Below are 20,662 nucleotides of genomic sequence, written 5' to 3' on the forward strand. Positions count from 1 at the left end.
TTATTTTTAAATTCTAGGGGATCTGGGACGTAGTCACCTCATGAACTGCCTTTCTTCACATGATGTACTCCCAGAATTGAAATCATAAGCTAGCTGCTATTGTCATGCTTCCATACACTGTTTCTCCCCCTGCTCCACACTTGGTCTTCCAAGACTCTTGACTTAAGTCTGCTTGAAGACTAATACAAGGGGAAGGGAACCTGAATCTAGTCTCCAGCTGTATGGTTTAATTTCTGGTTTTCTAATAGATATCCAGTTTGCAAGATGAGTACCTAGTCTCAGACTTCTAGGTTGTCACAACACACCTTCAGCTGATTATGAGGCATCTGATCATCACAGCCGTACTCTAAAAAAACCATTTACTGAAGACATCCTGCACAGTAATACTTCAGTAGAATACCCAGCAAGTAGAATACTCTCCCCGTCCCCCTCCACGTTCTCAGCAATTCCACCAATTAACAAACGTGAATTGATTCTATTAGTCTTAACCAGTTAGGATGGACAAAAAAACGTTATTTTCTCTGCAAGTTTTAATAGAAAGACTCCCATGATGTTTTTCCAAAGTAATTCCCACTGAACCCTTATGAACAGTTCACGTACCGTTCTAAAGTCCTCTTCAAACTTGTAAGCTCCACCTCCTGTGGCACAGAGTGTAGTGTGCAAACTGGAGAAGTTCTTTTCACTACCCATCTGTATGAACCTGTGCATGGCACAGCTGGGAAAACGGATGAAGTGCAGGTTTCCTTTGCGTCCACACATAGTCAAATTTTTCAGTTCAAGATGGACATCGCGAATGCCAGTTTTACCATAGGCTGTATTGGAGGTCAAGTATTTTCTAATGCTTTTCAGGTTTTCCACCTCCTCCTGTTCCTCTTCTGCAGTAATGTCCTTAGGTTCAAAGTAGACCAGTTTAACCAATGTTCCACCGATATCCATTCCAAACCATGGAAATGCTAAGGACAAGGGGGTAGGGGAGGAAGAAAAAGTCACTGTAAATATATGTTACCCATATCATTTAAAACATTTGCTGAATGACAATTCACTGCAGTCACAGTAGCAGCATCTGCTCCTGAAAGCTAGTTGTCACTTACGTGTCCAATTCACATGTATGAAACATCTCTCTGAGTTAAGACTTCATAAAGCCTCGGTTAAGAAAAAGAACAAAGAAAACTCTCAAAGTACTCTTCTCTGGAGAAGCAGATTTCAATAAAATGAAAATATTTTTTCCCAGGAAAACTTTTTACTCTTCAGTCAGCACCTCTTGACAGAGCACATTTACTGAATTTCACCCAGTCTGACTCCCAGCACCAATTCTTAAAATAGACTAAGGAGGGAAGGAGGAAGAAACAATCACACAGGAGAACAAGATTTCTCAAGTCACATTCCCACTGCGTAATATCTAAAATCGCCTTTCCAAGACGAGTCGGAATTTCCAGTCTCAAGTATCTGCCTGAGGAGCAGCAATACATAACTCTCCCATTATGCTGGGAGTCCCCATACTTCAACCCACCAGAACTAGCAGCTCTGTTTGAACTACATCACCTGCATATATTAGCAGAAAGAATGAGCTGTTTTAAGTTCAATATTTACTATTTACTACTGACAGTCCTTTTCTTTGAGCATAGACTCCCTTTGCTGGTATATGTGTTAGTCTATCATACAACTATACAAGAAATGCCACTATTTATTTCTCAGCATATATATATTTGCCACAGCTGGCCTAGGTCTACCAAAGCCTTTGCTCTGTTATTAGCAAGAGAAAATCACTATGGAGAACATGCAGACAGAAGATAGTAACTGAACCAGGTTGGTCTGCCTGCTCTGCTACATATACATGCACACATTTAAAGTAGTAAGCCACGTAACTTTATGAAGAACTAGGAAGTGAGAATACAAAATCCATACACAGGTACTGCAGGAGGAGGCAGCTAGTAATGTTTCTTAGAGAAATTAAAAGTACTGAGTATGTGACTAACATCTAAGATCCATTTCTAAAATAGCAGTCACAGTCACCCTTGCTTTTAGGGAGAATCAGGCAGACTTGCTAGAAATGTGATTCTACCAACTAGAGCATCCCAACATAGTGTCAATACAAAATCCAAACCATGGATGCTATATGCATTACTGATACTTCTGCCAATGAACCTAAATGTAAACAAGTTTGGGCAAAGATTTTAATCAGCATAGGAGGTACTGATCACACTGTTCTTCCTCAGGTAATCACAGCTCAGTATTAAGTTACTCAACTTCACACTGAAAGGAGCTTAGAGTCTTTTACTTCTTACCACAAGGGTCTCACCATCATTCTTGTCTGGCTGAATAATTCAAAAGTCTAAATTTCACAGTTGTTAATACACCCCCCCAATCAATCCAGATGTTTAAAACAGTTATTTTGCTCCATTGCTGTATGCCAAATAATTGAATCATCAGTTTCTCCCCCCCTTCCCTAAGGACAAGGAAGGCATAATGTATAAACTCCCATGAAGTAAGTTGCTTACAGTTCAGTTTTTCTAAAAGCACCTACTGTTATCTGTTGCAAAGTCTAATCTCTTTTTCCATGCCCTACAAGCTGCAAGACACAAAGACACTGAAATGAAGCCTTATTGAGGTTTGGGAATATACATCCTATGCAGATGCATGAAAGCTCCCTGAAATGGGAAGAATTTGAAACAAGCGTTTTTACAATAGGCTTTATTTTAAAAACGAAAAATATGTTACCATACACTAACCTGTATCTCAAACACTTTTCAAAGTACAAGGTAAATATTTAAGCAAAAGTGGTCTGGTCCACACTATAAAACAGTACAATGCAGTGGAGCTCAGGATGCCAATCCCATTAGTGATTTACACAAGTCTTTATTTAAGCTACTGAGAACTTTAATTATCTGTCTCACTGGAACAGTAAGTCTCCTCCTTGGATGCACCTTAACTATGCAAATACAAAGTTATATTTTAAAAGCAGCATCGTTGAACCAGCCTGTAGCTAAGTGTAAGCCAAATTCCAATATTTGACATTAAGGGCATAAAATCTGCTGCAATCTACCTGCACCAACAGTTGCTTTAAAGCTATAGTGTAGATTTAATCTTTAAGAGAGGGAAGAAGCATTCCATTCTCCTATCAAACACAAGCCCAACAATATAAGTGTTAAGTACTAAGAGCTGAGAGTTACTCATAAGTGATTGCCTTAACATTTTGAGGAGTCTTAACTAAATCATTAACAAGGAATAAGTATTGTAGAAAACTATGAAGTTATTTCAAGTCTGTATAGTTCTTGGGATAGGTACACATAATGCTCACATTTGAAAAGCAAGCAGAAATGCCAAGAGACTTTTTTTTTTTTTTTAGTTTATGCTCTCTGTGAATCTAAGCTCCTTCCATTTTGTTGCGAGCCAAACAGAGAGCTGTAGAAATAAAAGAACTTTGCTCCTAGAACAGCAGCAGTTTTCTTCAGCACAAATAAAGAGCACAAGATCAGTCCACAGCAACCGGTATTTCAGTTACCCAGAACAGAAGCTTAGTCTTCTTCACAGCTGTTAACACCAGCTATCTGTTGGAATCACTTGTAATAAAGATGACAACTCTTTTGACTGGTTGACCAATTAGGACAAAAAAACAAGTCTCAAAGTTCCTAACAAGTCCCACTGAAATTCATATAACTTCCATACAACTGGAGTGACAGTAGAAACACTTCTGTATTCCAGTGATTATTTTAAAGATTTATTCATTGTATCTTTTGTTACTTTCAATATGTTTCACAACAAAATGCACCACTGAAGCACCATCAGCTCTCTTCAGTATCTTTAGATAACCCACCTTAGCTGGTATCTATATACTTCAGCTTTCCTGGCATCACTGAATGTGGTGCTAATGGGAGCATGCATGCAGACTGCAAGGTGCTCCTGGGTTTTGCTGCCTCCCTGAATGCAGAGAGTAAGACCATTCAGAAGCCACCAAAATTATTAGGGTCCTCACTGCTACAACCAGGGGGTATGAAGGAAGAAAGGTATTTGTGTAGATACAGTCTCCACAGACCTGAGGGGAAAATGGGGGGAAAATTGGGGTGGGGTGGGGTGGGTTGGTTTGTTTTGGGTTCTTTGTTTTTTCGTTCATTTGTTTGTTTTAAACTGGAAGTCCAGCATTTCATTGATAACCTGAATAAATGCCTGGTTTCTCAAGTTATTAAAAGCCAGGAAACCAAGGAGGAGAAAGTGAAATCCATCACAACCACATCTTAGGCTGGTAACAGTTATTCAAATCCATGTGACTTACTATGAAAAATGAAGACACTGTGTATGTTGCAGAAATGCTTTCACAGTGTAAAAAATGCACTTCTTAACTAAAATTGTCTGATAAGACTGTTATGAGCCGATTTCTCTCTTCTCGGCAGAGTCAGTATGCAATATACCTACTGGATCAATGCAATCTATTACTGTGGAGAAAATAAAACTATTCTACAGTATTGCTACACTGCAGTAAGTCATGAAAAATAACACCACTATAAAATCTAGTTCTAGGTCCTATAGAACTGATAGAGAAAGCAGTGAGATGAATCATGCATTCTTAAAAGCCTAGCATAAATCAAAAGAATCCACTTATCTTCTTAAGAAAATTAATTTTCTTTAACATAAAGTGCACCAACTACTTACTGGTTTATTATCTTGAGATAAAAATCTCCACTACTCCAAAATTTAGCTGCAAAAGCATGTGACAATGCAAACAGAAGGTATCTACAGCATTGCATAATTAGGTAATCTAATGCACACCAACAGCTGTGCTATCTGGGGGAAGGTTCACTCGAGATATTCCATGATACATTTTACCTAGTTTCTGCACAATCTTTGAAGAGTATGAACCTACACAAGACTATTCCTGTAAGGCATATTACATTCAGAATTTAACACATTTGGTTTTTAAAAATCCTATGCTTAACATACAATATAAAGAGCGGGTGTGGAGGGTAAATATGCAATCACAACACAGACAAGATCAGGGGAAGCAAGGATGAACGGGAACTCCTAGGTCACTAAGTAACATTTCCCCCCATTAAAGGGGATAACCAAGGGTAATCCTTTTCATATGTTTAAACTTCCACCACATAAGGTTAGCTGAATCTTTTTACTCTTCAACTCTTAGAAAGACACTGTGCCTGAATCCTGCTGGTTAGAATTTTCTTCCCTCTACCTGGACCCTAGTTTTATTCATGACCAATTTGCAGCAGTTTCTTCTTTTGCCAAAACCGTTTCAGCTTATACATCTCTCTTACAAGACCTGTATTTCCTTGAACACAGCTACAGTATCTCATTTTTTTAATCAACAATTTGCATGGTAGTATCAATACTCTGATATCTTAGTCATAAATATCTCAGATGAAATATTTTAGGTTCAGCTGCTTTTCTTCCTGGACACACATATGACGAAATCCTATTACTTAATTTACATTTTTCATTTGCATTTAATTTGCATTGCTTGATGCTTTGATGATCTAAGAACTTCCTGTTTTAATTGTGACTGGAAGAGGGGAGAGACAACCAAAAATAATAACAGAAAAAAAAATTAAAAAAAAAAGAGTCACTCATAAGATGTGATAGTATTCTCACAGCTTCTGAAAGCTGCTTTCTATTAAGAAAAGCTGATAGTAGCTTACACGTATTTTTCAGTTACTTCCTATTTTACACAGTTATTTTGAGCAATCCAAACATGCTGTAAAATGGAAGCATTTGTTCTCCTTTGAACAAAAATAGATTATATATCTTAAAAAATTAATTATATCTGCTTAATAATGGAAGTTTCTTCAAACTTTACAAAGCTAGACCTAAATAAATCACGCACATATATCAGGCAAAGCCTTCCTGTTCATGTTCATCAGCAAGGGCTTATTGAATGTCTACTGCCTCCAGACAAAATGAAAAAACAAAAACCAAAAAAACAAAAAAACCACCCCAACTCCCCCCAAAAACCCCAAACAACAAAACACCCAACCAAAAGCACAACCCAAGCAAAAAATCTTCAAACCCAAAAGCACATAGCTGTTTAACAGTTGTGACCGTTTACAAATATTTAGTCATACTACCACAAACTGATTTCTGAAGATAGCAGGTGGAGACTAGGTCATTACCTAGCCTGTATAGATTCATTTAAAAAACCCTAACAAACAAAAGCCAAACTTACAAAGCTACAAGAAGCAATGATTAGCTATTGAGAATCTCATTCTTGGATCTGACAGCACCCAACCTGATGGAAGTGATTTGCACGAGTTTCCCATTCCTGTTGGAAATGTGTATCTTGTTGGTAAGGCTGATAGGCAGTTCTAACTCACAGGATGCTGGGCCACAACACACCAACTAGTTCAGTTTCTTATGACCAGTCCTATTCCTTAGGCAACCCTTACTCCCACCTACATTAAAATAAACTAGAGACTAACTTTAAGCAGCATGTCACCTGAAGCAATTCTTAAGATTAAAAGATTGTGGGATATTCCAATGCCTTGGACAAAATTTCAGTAACCGATAATGTTGTACTTATTCACTGTGTCAAACAATAGCAAGACCAAAGCCATTTTCACTCCTGTATTCTTCACCAAAATATACTATATAATCATGGCATTCCATATTTAACATCACTGCAGGTGAAAAAGCCTAGGTTTTCCACAGTTTTCACCTGGCTTTAAGTAGTATTACAGAATCACGCTGCACCCAAACATCACAGGTGTAACAACCTAAATATTGGCCAAAAGCATTCTTTATTGTAAAGCTACAACTTGAAGTGCTTAGAAATTACAAGTAATATGCATTGTAAGTGCCATGGTTAAATGGTCACGATGCCTCAAAATATACATTCTTTGACCCCTAACAATTACCAGCTGACTTAGAGCGAGATGTCAGATGCTGATTTGAATAGAGACCCTGGCTTCTTCCCTATGTCTGATGTAGAATAATGCTGTGAAGCACCAGTCTAGTTAACTGCCATGCTGAAATCTTTGTCCTTACTTGGCTACAATGCTGTTTCACAGGGATCGATGAAGTCACTTCACTGCTCTTTTTCTTTCTTCTATTCAAAGATCACATTTAAACTCAACAACATGACACTTTAGCAGGCTTTTGAAATTTGCAGGATTCACACCGATTCAGTATTTTATTCTTTTCTAGAGCACTTCACAGCACAAAGCATCATAACAGATGCTTATCTGCATTCATTAAGCTGTGCTGTGATACAGAAAGGTAACATAAACCCTAGTCTCACAAAGGATCTGTACTAATGATTTGAACCAGAAAACTGACATAAGCCTAACACCCCGACAACTCATCAAGAAAAAAACAAAGCAAAGACAAGCTTCTAAGCAGAAGCAGCAGAAGGTGAGTCAAAAGGCAGATAAGTTAGTCCCCAGATCCTCTCTCACCACCAGCTAATCAGCAAAGCACACTGGTTTCACAGGGAATCTTCCCTTCTCAGAGGGGGAAAAAGACTTGGGAACATAGAAGTCTACCTCACTCTGGCAGAAAGCAAAACCAATCAAGAAAACATATAATTTATGAGGATTTAAAGGAATAATGGCTGCAGAAAGATAGGTTTCATTTGTGAAATACTGGGAAATGCGAATTATCTCATTATCTTTTTCACCACGCAAAGCAAACCCCACAATCAATACTGAAGTCTTACACGCCATGTGGCAACTACACTTCATTTTGCAATATGTCCTTAAGCACAGAACAAACATCTGCGAAGGCCAGGATTAAATACAAAAACCAGTAAAACGGGACTGTGTAAAATTCACTAGAGATGGATACAGTGGAAAGCTATGCAGTACCAGGAGAATTTGAGTATAATTTAATGAATTTATTAGGCTGGTGACAACGTGCTATTGTATTTTCCTGCAAGACTAATACTAAATTGCAAATTTATTCTTTTACAAACTTAACCATAGCAATCAAAAAGTGTAAGATCAGCAAGAATTCATGTCCTTCATTCAGCAAAGAAACTGCCCGCAAATTAGTTCTACAAAGCACTTCCCTCACCTGCCGTTTTTATTAAAGCCTCATTTCATTAAAAGCCCACAACTGAAGACTCAGTTGTCATACATCTTGGGCAGTATAGCCACTCACCTACGCTCCTTACTCTGATGGGCTCTTTTTCCCCTCAAGATAGGAGGGAAATTCCAAATTCCCAATTCTTATTCAAGTGATTGCATGAATCCCTAAAAGTCTTATTCTTTGCTTCAAAACAGTTATTAATATTATGAAGAGTTTGATATGCAAGCGCTGACTCTTCTTAGTTAAGCCAAATCAAAATGTAAGTTAGTCCAAGTTCTGCAGTTTTTGCTCCTGAATGAAAATGTGAAGCTGGACAAAGACTGCAAAACCAGTTTGGGACAGAGAATGATTTGGTCACCAATACGTTAAATTTGGTAGAAGACTAAATTAAATATCTACAGGTACCATAAGCACTGCATGATTAATCAATACAGAGAATATTCTAAGGGAAAGTGGTACATGTAGCTCAGTAAAAACATTTAAAAAGCTAAAAAAGGCACTGGCTACTAAGTAGCCTTGTGAAAGCTGCAGCTGCTCTTCAATGCTCCTTCTGCTTATACAAAAAAAGTTAAGTATTCATTTCAAAAGAAAGAAATAAAAAATCCAGGAGCTGAATGCACTCTACTTCCTACTGAGTAGAAACATCTTTAAGTTTTGGCAGCGGGTAGCTGTGATCCTGACTATCCCTGATTACCCTTTCGGAACATGCTGAACTTTTAACAAAGCGGCAAACATTTGTTGGCTTTATTTGAAGGGCTAGCAAAGGGAGAGTGCGAAGAAACAGAATACTTTTTCCATTGGATTGTTTTAGTAGCAGAGTTTACCATGGAATTATTTAATAGCTCCATACCTACGTGCAAGAAGTTAGCTACGATCACGTAAGTAAAACGTGCTATTAATCAACAAACCTTATACAATTAAGTGCGTTACAAACACAGATGTCTGAGACTCGTAGCCTTAAAACAAAGCACGAAGCAGCCAGCCAGTTCACTAACACCTCCCAAACCAACTAACCAAGAGCCACAGGCAATGCTAATAACGAGCACACGACAAGTTTATCGTGTTTGCAATATACTCTTTCTTTTTGTCCCCCCAGTCAGACTGATTAGCGCTCAGCTCCCAGGTCTACTTCTTTCTTAATTCTGACAACGTCTGAGGCAGGAGCACGTACTGAGACCGCACGCAGAGCCTTCCCAACACCCAAGGCACAAGAGCACCCAGGTCGACCCCCGCCCGGACGCCGGCCCGGGCGTTACTTACAGTGCTGCTTGGGCACTATGAGCTTCATGGGCGCGTCCGGGAGGCGGCGGAGGCCGGCAGGACCCTGGGCGCCGCCCGACGCGGTACTCGGCGCGGCACGGAGCTGGCGCCCGCCGCCCGCCCGCGTTTGTGCCGGGCCGCCGCTCCCCGCCCGCCGCCGCCCCATTGGCGCAGGGCGGGCCCGGCCCACGCGGCAGCGGGGCCGTGCCCGGGCGCCGCCGCCGCATTGGCCGGCACCGGGGGCCCTCGCTCCGCCCGCCCAGCCCGCCGCCGCCGCCCGCGGAGGGGGAACGCCCGCGCCGCGGAAGCCGGGCGGCGCTCTGCAGGGAGGGCGGCGCAGGACCCGCGGCCGCCCGGCGCCGGGCCGATGGGGAGGCCCGCCGGGGCTGGGCTGCGGCAGCGCCGCGCGGAGCGGGTCGCGTCGGGCCGGGCCGGGCCGCCGAGCCCGGCCAGCGCCGCCGCGCTCGTCACTTACGTGGCCTGTGCCGCCGGCCCGAGTCCATCCTCCGGCGCAGCCTGCATTTCTTGGCCGGGGAGCCGTGGCCGAGCGGCGGCAGCTCCGGGCGGAGCAGCAGCGGGTGCGGCGCCTCCCCGCAGCCGCCGTTGCTCAGCGGCTGGCTCGCAGGGTGGAAGCCGTTCTGCAGCAGCCCGCCGAGCAGCGAGCAGGAGGCGGCGGTGGGCGGCGGCGGCCCCGCCGGGGCGGCGGGCTGGGCGCGGAGCTGCTCCCCCATGGCGGCGGCCTCTCCCCTTTGTCTCCCGGCTCAGCTCCGGCTGGGCGCGGCGGAGCCTCCGCTCATGCCGGCGCCCGTGCCCGCAGCTCCGTGCAGCTGGGGATGCGGCGCCCGCCCCCCCCCCCCGCCGGCGGCGGCGGCGGCGCACGGCGCAGGCGTCCTTCCCGCAGCGCGCTGCAGAGGGGCGGCCGCCGCCCTCCGCCGGGGACGCGGCGACCCCCCTCCCCGGTTAACGTGCGCGCTCCCGGCCGCCGCGCCCGGCACCTGCGGGGCTCCGCGAGCAGCCCCGGGAGCGCGCCGCGGCGGGGCGGGGGGCTCGGGGCGGGCCCCCGCTCGCACGGTGCGGGCTGGCAGGGGCACGGTCACGCTGGAAGCGGCGCAATTTCAGTGTGACTTCGCTCCCGTGGCCCCGGCCGCTGGCGCGCACCGGGCGGGCCTGCCCCCGGAACCGGCTGCGGGGTCATTTTCGCCTCGGGGTGTCCACACGCACACCCACACACGTGACGGGGGTTTCTGCGTCTCGGAGGCCTCTGTGCGTGCGACCCCCAGCGCGCCTTGTACCTCGCACAAAATTATCTGGGCATCAGCATCAACGCTCAAGTTTTTGTCTGTATTGTCACACGTTTCCTCAACAGCTTTGAGGGACAAGCGTGACCTTGAATGAGTTTGACCTCACGCTTTTTTAGTGTCTTGGCTTTCCCTGCACAGCACTGATAATCTCGTGACTTGTGATTTACTCCCTGACCACTGAGACATCCAAGTGTAAAAACATTTTCTGAATGAAACGTATTAAATACCAAGTGGACATAAAAATAAAACTGGGTGAACTGTGCTGCGGCGTCACATGTATACTTGAAAGGAAACACTAATTGAATTTTGCTCTGCACATGAAGGTCATTTCTTGATACAAACTGCCAGTCACTACGTGGATGAGCGTCCTTAAAGTAAAAACAGGTCACGTAATGGCTCCTCCTTACACCTAAAATTAGTACAGGACACAGGCCCTCCACTGTAAAACAACTACAAAGAATGAAGAGCTATTCTAACTGCCTCCAGAAAGGGATACTCTATTAAGAAATTGCTTCATGAGAGGTAACCCAAAATTCTCTCCACTTCTTGACTGGGACCATAACATTTTGTTTAGGCAACTGGGAGTAAGCCACAGAAAAACATGCACATGAAGTTGGGGAAATGAAGAGTGTTTGAAATCAAAGAACAAGTAAAATTTTCTTCCTAAAAACCAGTAACCAATGTTCTGAAGGTGATTAAACACTCCAAATTTTCCTCATATCCTAATGCATAAGCAACTGCTGCAATTGCCAGCCCAATAACGATTGCCCTGAAAAGGGTAGGAAGTCAGGCTATATACATTTACTGCTAGAAGGAGCTGTAGTGCTTCCAAAACTGTGAAATTCTTTGAGAACTCCCTAACTTACTGAATTAAGTTTAAACTAAAAATCAGAAGGCTGCTGCCTGGACTGGCAGGGACCTTCATACCACTTGTTGGCAGTTCTAGGCAGCTGGCTGGTTACGCTTTATGAACTTCCCTTGTTAATTCAGACCTCTCAGGGCATGAGAAATCCTTGCTGCTACCATCCCCAGCTGGTAATGGTTGTCCCCTTCTCCGTCCCTGATGCAGAAACTGACTGTCCATAAACCAGCGTGATGCAGAACAGGGGATCATTCCTGCAAACCTGTTTTTCTCTGCAATTGCAGCGTAACTGGGAGCAGACACGTGGGCAGTTACTGTATCTCAGCTGTAGGGCGGCAACTTTTTACCTTACTCCAACAAAAGCAGGACCACCTTTAATTGCATGCTTACATTTCCTCCTGGCAGGACAGCAGTCCTTCCACTGACTCTGCAATGGAATACAGTACCTGTTTCAAGTACTGTGCCCGATTTTAGGCACTAAACTTCCGGAATAACTAACAAAGGATTAAATGAAAACGTCAAGTTTTTGTCTAGGAAATGAAAGATTTGAAGGGATATTCAAATCTGGAACAGGTAACAGTAAAGGAGGTATATCACAGTTGCTGAGAAACAAGAAAGAATTCATAAGCAGTAACTGCACTAACGGAAATTCAGTTTAGACTTGAGGCGTTCCCTAGAATGAAGTTAGACAAGCATTAGACTGCACTGGAAGACTCAACTGTCCATTGCTGCAACTTTTTAGGAACTGCCTAGGTAGAGCTGATCCTGACTTAGAGTAAGGAGAATGCATGGCCTAGACACCTTTCTGAGTTTCTTTCTGATCTTTTATTTCTAATTAAATATTCCCCTAATATTTTGCTGTAAATATTGCACAATTATGCCCACGGTAGAAGTGGACTAGACTGTGCTGAACAGAAGAGGTAGGTCAGGAAAACTCTGTTAGGATATGATCCAAATCACTGAGAAGTTGAGGGGCAGTGTAGACCAATGGCATATAACAACAACAAATGTCACCTCAAATAATGATGGAGAAAATATAAAAATGGAGAAATGTTAAAGACAGTCCAAATCAATTGACTTCTAAGTGTGCAAGTTTCCCTGATCATGTAAGCTTTTCAGCAGGAATGGAGGAAAACACCTTCCAAACTTTCTGCATTGTTGTGGAAATATTAAGTTTCAAACCACTGTGCTGCTTTATCAAAACAATTTCAGACTCTTGTACTGATGAATATCACATGAAGTGATTTCTGCACTGCAAAATACCACCTTCTTCATATTATTTTTCTTTACAATTGTTTGGGTTTGGAATGAGCTTTTAGAAAGGTTTTACATACCCTCTTCAGTTTTGATATCAGAATTCTTCAGCTCTTCTGCAATGTAAACTAGGACAATAGCAATCAAACTAGAGTGTTTAATGTATTATGTGATCATCTGTAAGGGTTTAAAATGAAGGAATCTTATGTCCTTAGGTGTATATAGCACTGCTTATTTTGGACACAGGCAAACTACAGTGTAATCCATTTGGCATTCAGGGGAAAAAGACCTGAGCTTTTTGCATGATAAAGTTGAAACTGGGAGCAGATGAACGGTTCATCCTATTCTGCATCAGCTGCGAGCTTCAGGTAGAACCACAGCACAACATTTCATGAACTCATTGCCTGACGTAGACAGCCTGTGCTCTTCTAATATTCTGCACATGGGCTAAAGTGGTGACATAAAGGTCTCACGTTATGCTTAGTATTGGAAAACCTGGAACGTCTTAGAAAACACAGTCCAGAAGAAATATGACAGAAGTAATAATGTCATCTCTTCCAAAAAGGACAAAAAGTAGAAATAAACTATCCTGCTACTCTCACAGTTGAACAGTTGGCTCAAGACCTGCTGTATGCTCTTTTTTTATCCATAATATTTATGAGACAAAGCATCACAGCATAACTGGCTGAAAGCAGGTATTGTTTCTAAGAGGTACTGCACTCTCTTGCCTTCATACCACATAGACACATTCAGTGTGTTACTGCCTACTCCACATCCCTTTATATTAATTTATGCATATTTTACATATATTTAAGTTGTTGCAAATCAAAAACTACATGGAACACATAACATCTGTCAATGAAGTCATGGCATGTTCAGTGTCTAACACTTTGGTGCAACCAAAGTGAAGTTGTCTCTTCCTTTTGTCCTAGCTTTCTAAACAAACCCTATGAGCCAGTTCAGTTTTCAGTCTGAACTTGCAAGACAACAACCCAGGCAGAGGTGCAATATTGACAAACAAAATCAAGGATGCTTCCAGTTCTTTCAATATTAACATTTACTCAGTATTTCTGTCTTCCCTTCTGAACAGGAGTAGGTGGAAACTACTTGTTTATTTTTAAATATTTTCCTATATATTTCACTGTAAACCAGCAATCTAGTGGGAAAAGGACTACAAACACACAGTATGCTGAAGAATCCAGGACACAAATGGACTCAGAACAGTGAACAAGTCTACTGTACCGACTCATTGCATATTACACATTTGCATGACAAACACTTCATGGATTATTCCGTGCCCACCTGCACTTCATACACCCAGCTTTCTATCACCTCCATTTATTTGTTTATAAACACAGAAAGCCAGGCTGCAAATCTCTAACTCTGTGCTGTGCTCTAGCCCTTACATTTTCATAACCAATGGAACTAAAAAAAACCCACCAAACAAACCAAAACAAAACACCCTTTCAGGTATGTTATCATCAGTCAGCCTGGCCTGAAATTTTTAGGAACCTATGAGGATTAGCAACTCCTCCCTCATTCTGTGGGGCTCCCATATCCCTGGTCTGAGGCTAAGCTAAAATAAGCACCAAACAGGTGCAGTCCACATGTAAATCCATTACCCAAGAACCACCCCCCCCCCCAAAAAAAAAACCAAAACCAAAACCTCTTAAGAGACCACCAGTGGTGTTATTCTAAATCAAAGCCAGACAGCTACAAAGCTTTGGTCATATTTTGGAGAGATGCAGTAATCAGGAGCATGTACACATCTTCTCAATTTATAAAAGCTATATTAAGCAATGCAAAGAGTGTAATGAAACAAGACTTCTGGCATAGCTGCCTGCAGATTTATGCTCAAGTGACTGCTGGCACTCCACCATTCCTGTTTATATTTCTATTCAGGTTACTTCTATGTTTATCCTTCTATGTTTCTATATTGCACAAAATTCATACTAGTTCTTATTCAATTCTTCCCCTTTGAAAATAAAGCAAATATAGTACAGCTTAATAAATTAACATAAAAATATTAAGAACATTCCTTGCAAAAAATCAGATACTGTTGATTTGGTTTAGGTACATTCACATATCACAGATATCAAAAGGAAAATACCAAGTCTAGGAGTCCAGTATTTCTTCCTAATTTCTTTTCAGAACTGGGAAAAAAACCCATACTTTTTTGGTGTATGCAGGGCCTTCAGTAGACACATGTTTAAAATATATTTTAATGCTCTTTTTCCCTTACTTTAAATTGCAGAGCTGGAAGACCAACAGTCAAACATAACTACATAATGACAAATGACAGATGTGTAAATCAAAACAGCTCTAAAACTGTGCAGAATTCTTATCTGGAAAATGCAATGACAGAGAATTTAAAAAGGGACCCAAAGGGCTGTAGTTTTATCAGTGTGATCACAAGAAAGCTAAGCCTTACTATGACAACAGCTAGCTAGCACAAGAATTCTGCTTTCCCCAAACACTAACACATCTGAGAGGGGAAACTGACTGCAGATGACAGAGGAAGTGAAGGGCATAAATTTAGTCATATGCCTAAATCTTTGCCAGATTGAGGCCAAGAAAGATTATACCGAGACCATCAGTTCCTTCCCTCCCCACCCACCTCCTGGTGCAGGCTCCTTTCAATTATGCCTTCTGTGACACTTAAACAACACCTGATGATTTAATGAAGAAAAGCCCTCTTCTCCAGCACAGAGTTGAAGCTCATGTCCCCTTCACTTTCATCGAGGGAGAGAAAGATGGAGAAAGGCACTCTAAGCAGGAACGTAGCTTTGCTGGTCTTAACAGCCCTCAGGGGCAATGTTCGTCCATTTCATTGATGACAAATAGGGCATAGATAGATCTTCTGGCCCAAACGCCAAGCTGAGCATCCAAGCAAGGCAGTATGAATGCTACCTGGAAACAGTTGTCTGGACTAGGACATGACTTACATATCTAACAACAATAGCCAAGACTAGGGAATAACAGTCAGAAGAGTACATAGTATAGTCTGATATTACCAGCCTGCCCATCCCTGTGGCCAGACTTTGCAGTGGCCCAAGTTGTTTCTACACTTATCCTCTGGCAGTTCTGAGATGAGGTTAGAGACTGTGGTTGCTCTCTTTCGTTCCAACCTAAAAAAAGCATGCAGCAGTCACAAAACAGTGAGAACCTTCCCCTTTCAAATCTTCCCCTGCCAATACCTCTGTTTCTCTGTGTCCAACTAGACAATTACAACTTAATTTGCAGGTGCATCTGCTCCCCACAACTTTAACTGATCCCTGGCAGAGCTGTTGGTGCCCATCTTTTATAGGAAACAAAAGCCTTCAGTGCCTTAGTTCAGACATTTCAAATAAAACTCCCCAAATTAGTAAACATTTAAAATCTAGTCTTTGATTATTGCTTAGGAGTACAAGCCAGCAAAGATAAAGCAGGTTTTGGAGATGAATCATCTTTTTTCCATGCCATAGTTTCTATGCTGCAGAGAGTTTGTAAAAAAAGGAAAAAACAGGTAATAGATTCAAACTATTAGGTATGTAAATAAGCTAAAAATCTCATTTCAAATACACTCTCCTTTGCCCCCATCCACTCTATCTCATACCTAAGTATTTGGCTCAGTGTACTGCTGCTTATCTTTAACTATCAAACTTAAATATACAAAATGTAATTGGAAAACATGCAAGTTTACAACCCACTGATTGAGAAATACTGTTCATCATCATAAAAAAAATGATTGCAACAAGTGGCAGAGCATTTGGTAGAGAAAACAATGGCCTTTGCTCCTGACTGCTCCTCCATAGACAATTACCCTCATGTATGTATACATACTGGTTTTGCTTGATTGAATGTCATCACTTTTTTTTCAACTCAGCATTTTTATATGGTCCTTCATAATGCCATCAGGAGGGAAGTGACAGTTTCAAAACAAGCTCTTTGAAAGACAACAACAGAATGGCTGACAATTACAAAAGACTCTCTCTTCCTCATTCAGCACTGCCACATCTGAAGAGGAGGAGAAACTGGTTCCCCTATCAATACTCAGCTGCACGGAAATTTTTTACTTGCATTGGTCTGTATTCCCAGAGCTTAAATGCTGACATGAAATTCCCATGGATATTAATGATTACAAATCAGGTAACAACAGGGAATCAGACTTTCTAGGCCTGTATGCAAAAAAGAAAAAACGGCATCTTTCTGAACTATTCTAGCTAGACATACATACCTCCAAACCAGACAAAACTGGCGTACTCTAACCCAGGAGGGAAAACACAGTGTCCATCAGAGGTAGAAAGGACACAGAGCTTTTATCTTCCTTCTTCCAAACTAGTCCACAGATGGGAATCAGTACAAAAAGGAAACACACCACACCTTTGGTATTTCTCCTCAACCACCCTGAGTAGCAGGGAAGTGTATGTCTGAAAGAGCATTTAAGCACAGGGTTAAGTCCAAACACCAAAACTAATCTGGAGTTAAACTTTAGTACTTGAACAATATGACTTTGCTTTCAGATAGACAAACCAAAGATTTGCTTAGGTTTTTGATGCTGAAAAAAACATTTAATATGTCCTTGTAAGATTAAGCTGAAACCACAGACAATAAAAATCAAATGCTAGTCTTTCCAAAAATATCTTTTTTTTATCCATGTTTGCAAAGAATGAGAGTCTTGTGTAGGAAGGGGCTGTGCTATAAATGACAAATTTGTTCCTAAAGACTCCAACTACCTAGTAACAAAGAAGGGAAACAACCAAACATTATGCTAACATTGGGTTAGTTTGCCATAGTTACATGCTCTGATATTTCTGGGACTGGTGACCTTTCAGAGTAAGTATTACAGTGAATAGTCTGTTCTGTGCAATGCATTTTTTGTTCAAGTGGCCAATTTAGAGCTTTCAGGTTTTCACATGGTCAATACAAACTACGTACACACAAAAAAACCCCAGGACTATAATTATAGACTTCTGTCTTCTCATTAGATACATTGTGAAAAAAAAACACAATAGAAAGTAACACCCAGGGTCTCTCCTGCATAGAAGGCAACTTGCATTTCACTGCAGGAACCTTAGCGTCACCAAAATATTTGCTTTCTTGCAATAAAACATAACTAATACAAACACACACTTGGTCTAATGGGACTTTAAGACTCAAAGAGACCATCCGGGTCATCAAAACAAGTTCTTTGAATCAATGATTAACCTGAAAGGGTGTAAGAAACACATATGCCAAGTACCAGGGAGCACAAAAGATTTTCTATTATCTTGTAACATATGACTGAACACCTTGGGACCAAAGCATTATTTTGACACTCACCTATATAGGAGTGTTCTTTTTAACCCAAAATGGTAAATCAGACTCCTTGATCTCATGAACACTGCTAATCACATTTGTTGTATTTATCCTTAATTTTGACATGCAAGTCAGTTAAAGAAGCTACAGAGTTACTTTTGGTGCCAGCCATTTCACACATGGGAAGAGAAAACAAAAGCACTGTGTATCTCTTCTACAACAGGAGACAAAGATACCTTTTTTGTTTACAAAACCTCTGTATATCCACTGAAAACAGAACTGATAGGGCTAAGACATCAATCTCTCATACTTTTTGCCTGACTGCTCTACAAGTAGCAAGCACCAATTGATTTGCTTTTCCTCCATTTATAAAATGTACTTAAAATACCAAAGGAGACATGTATCTTATCTTCCATTTCTTCTTAGAAGGAAAGGAGAAGGGAAAAAAAAAAAAAGAGAAGAAGCACACAGGTCAGAAAGAAAGGTACAGCTACCCCATTAGATGAAGGTATGAGGAAAATACTGCTGCAGTAGTTATGAGGCTTCAGTGGTCATGGATTGCAAGTAAGAGAATCCCCACAAATTACATGACATGATCTAGTCTCCATTCACAGGCATAACTGCAATCTAGTATAAACTGGAATTGATATGCATGACCTAAAATCCTAAACCAAGAAAAGCTGTCTGACTTATGACCTCCTTCTTATTGCCAATTTTCAGACCTTAGATCCTCCCAGAACATATTAACTAAACAAGGCATACATAAACCAAGTCATTTTTAGAGCAGATTAATTCTCACATTCTGAAGCAAATGCAAACAGCAGTGGATGGACACATTATGACTGTTTTCATAGGATTAGCAAAGACTACCTAATCAATGAAAACATTTTAAAAATATTTTAAAAATCTCTTTCCTGCAGAGAGAAATCAGGCTGGAACCCTAGTTTCAGTGAACTAGAAGGTCTGTGGTTAAAACAAAAAAAACCACCAACTCTCCACCCCTATTCACCAACCAAGTTTAAATTTGATTATAAGCAGATTGATTTCAGTCACAGCAGACTGGCATAAGGAAAAAGGAAGAACACATAACATAGTTCTGAATTTAAATACTTTGCACTTATGTAGTGCTCTGTACCCACAGATCTTCAGACACTTCACAAACTGTGAAAACTGCTCTTCTCACCTCCCATTTAAAGAAACAAAAGCAACAATGCTAAAACAGAAAGTAGTGAGAGAGCTGAGAAAGGATTTGCAGACAGGTCTCACCTCCAAAGTGAAACCCATATTTGGATCAGTTTGACCCAAACCAGAAACTAAAATACCCATGTCCCCCAGCTGGAAAATTTAGTTGAGCATTCCAGAGTCATTCTCAGATTTTCAACTCATTTGCCTAGGCAGGCTTAGTGCTGAAATGAAGTCTGAAAGACTTCTGTTTGAAAAACATCAGAATATCTTAATTTTCTTAAAAGGAATTCCTGTTTTTCTCAGCCAGTCATAGATTCAAGAAACAGCTTCAGTTCCCCAGTTGTATTCTCAGCAAAACTGACTATTAATCTAGCAATGCTTTGGATTGGCTGATTAGCAGTCAAACTTGCATTTCATCAGACAGAACATGCTGTCTTCCATTTCATATGGCAGGGCCTTGGAAAGACTGCTCCTTCAAGCTGCATATTTAAAACAGGATCCATTTAGGTTTAAAATCAAACAAGCAAGCAAAAAACCCGCCTTGCTTGCAGCTTCACCAAATTAACTCATCAGTATTAGCTTCCTTTGTTGAAGCTCCTTGAGCCTATTAGAAACATATATTTTCACTTCACTGACATTTTGCTGTTCTGCTTGTAAAATTCAGTGAAAAGCTACCTGTTTATCTTTGCATGTACATCCACATAAGTTATGACATTTGGCTGTTATCAGTGTGATCGAAGTTCTAGGCACACAGGTTACTGACCTAAAACATGCTGTTTGAAGTCCTTGTTTGACATAATTTGTGTTTCTGTCTACGTCAATAGTTATTTCATCTGTTGTCTACTACATTTACAACTGAACAAAATAAAGAGAACAGAAACTACTACTCAATGCAGTCTTCTTAAGACATTTTCCTGTCTCAGTATAGGAATAATTTCAGCTATACTAGCAAATAGCCTACTTTTTAAGAATAAGGATGTATAGGTATCTGCAACGAACATGAATAATTTCTAATGTTACTAGAAACTTAAACTCCCAATTTAAGAATCATAGTTGAGAAACATGAAGATCTCACTAAAATGCACCAGACTTTCCTCTTCATTACTTCAGCTGAAAATCATTCAGAGCTATTACAATAAAACTGTGTTCCATATTTTCATTGGTTGATGAACATCCAACATGGAGGTAACACCTGACTTCTTTAGGGAAGAGTGTATGTATAGCCAAATGAAAGTGGGTTCCCAGCAACCAGTGACACTGAACTTTGATGAGTTAATGATACAGAGGAAGGACAGGAACAAAGGGAACTGGGGGCGAAAGGGGAAGATGAGCAACAGACTTGCCTAATAAGAGGCCAGAAATCCCAAGTTTGTGGTCTGTGTTCTCTTCCCATCATAGGCAGGCATCGGCATTAGTCGTAGTTTCATCAGATCAGACCTGCACTGTGATGCTACCTTACAAACTGCAGCTGAAGAAGGGGGAGGGTGGGGAGAGA

The 20,662-nt window shown here is 41.3% G+C and overlaps 1 protein-coding gene across 9 annotated transcripts in view; it reads right to left on the bottom strand.

Annotated features, from left to right (window-relative positions):
* Positions 1–20,662, bottom strand: part of PANK1 (pantothenate kinase 1) — a 43,666-nt gene that overhangs the window by 18,717 nt on the left and 4,287 nt on the right. For 7 of the 9 annotated variants that reach the window (XM_052798757.1, XM_052798756.1, XM_052798759.1 and 4 more), the window contains 2 exons: positions 20,511–20,629; positions 601–953 (listed from right to left, as the gene is read on the bottom strand). In XM_052798757.1, coding sequence (XP_052654717.1) covers positions 601–936 — 336 coding nt within the window. In that variant the 5' untranslated portion in view covers positions 937–953; positions 20,511–20,629. Of the gene's footprint in view, positions 1–600; positions 954–9,288; positions 9,409–9,763; positions 10,161–20,510; positions 20,630–20,662 lie in introns of those variants that run through there. The other 2 variants (XM_052798754.1, XM_052798755.1) reach the window with 2 other exon arrangements.

This window comes from Harpia harpyja, chromosome 10, assembly GCF_026419915.1.
Source record: "Harpia harpyja isolate bHarHar1 chromosome 10, bHarHar1 primary haplotype, whole genome shotgun sequence".
NCBI lineage: Eukaryota > Metazoa > Chordata > Aves > Accipitriformes > Accipitridae > Harpia > Harpia harpyja.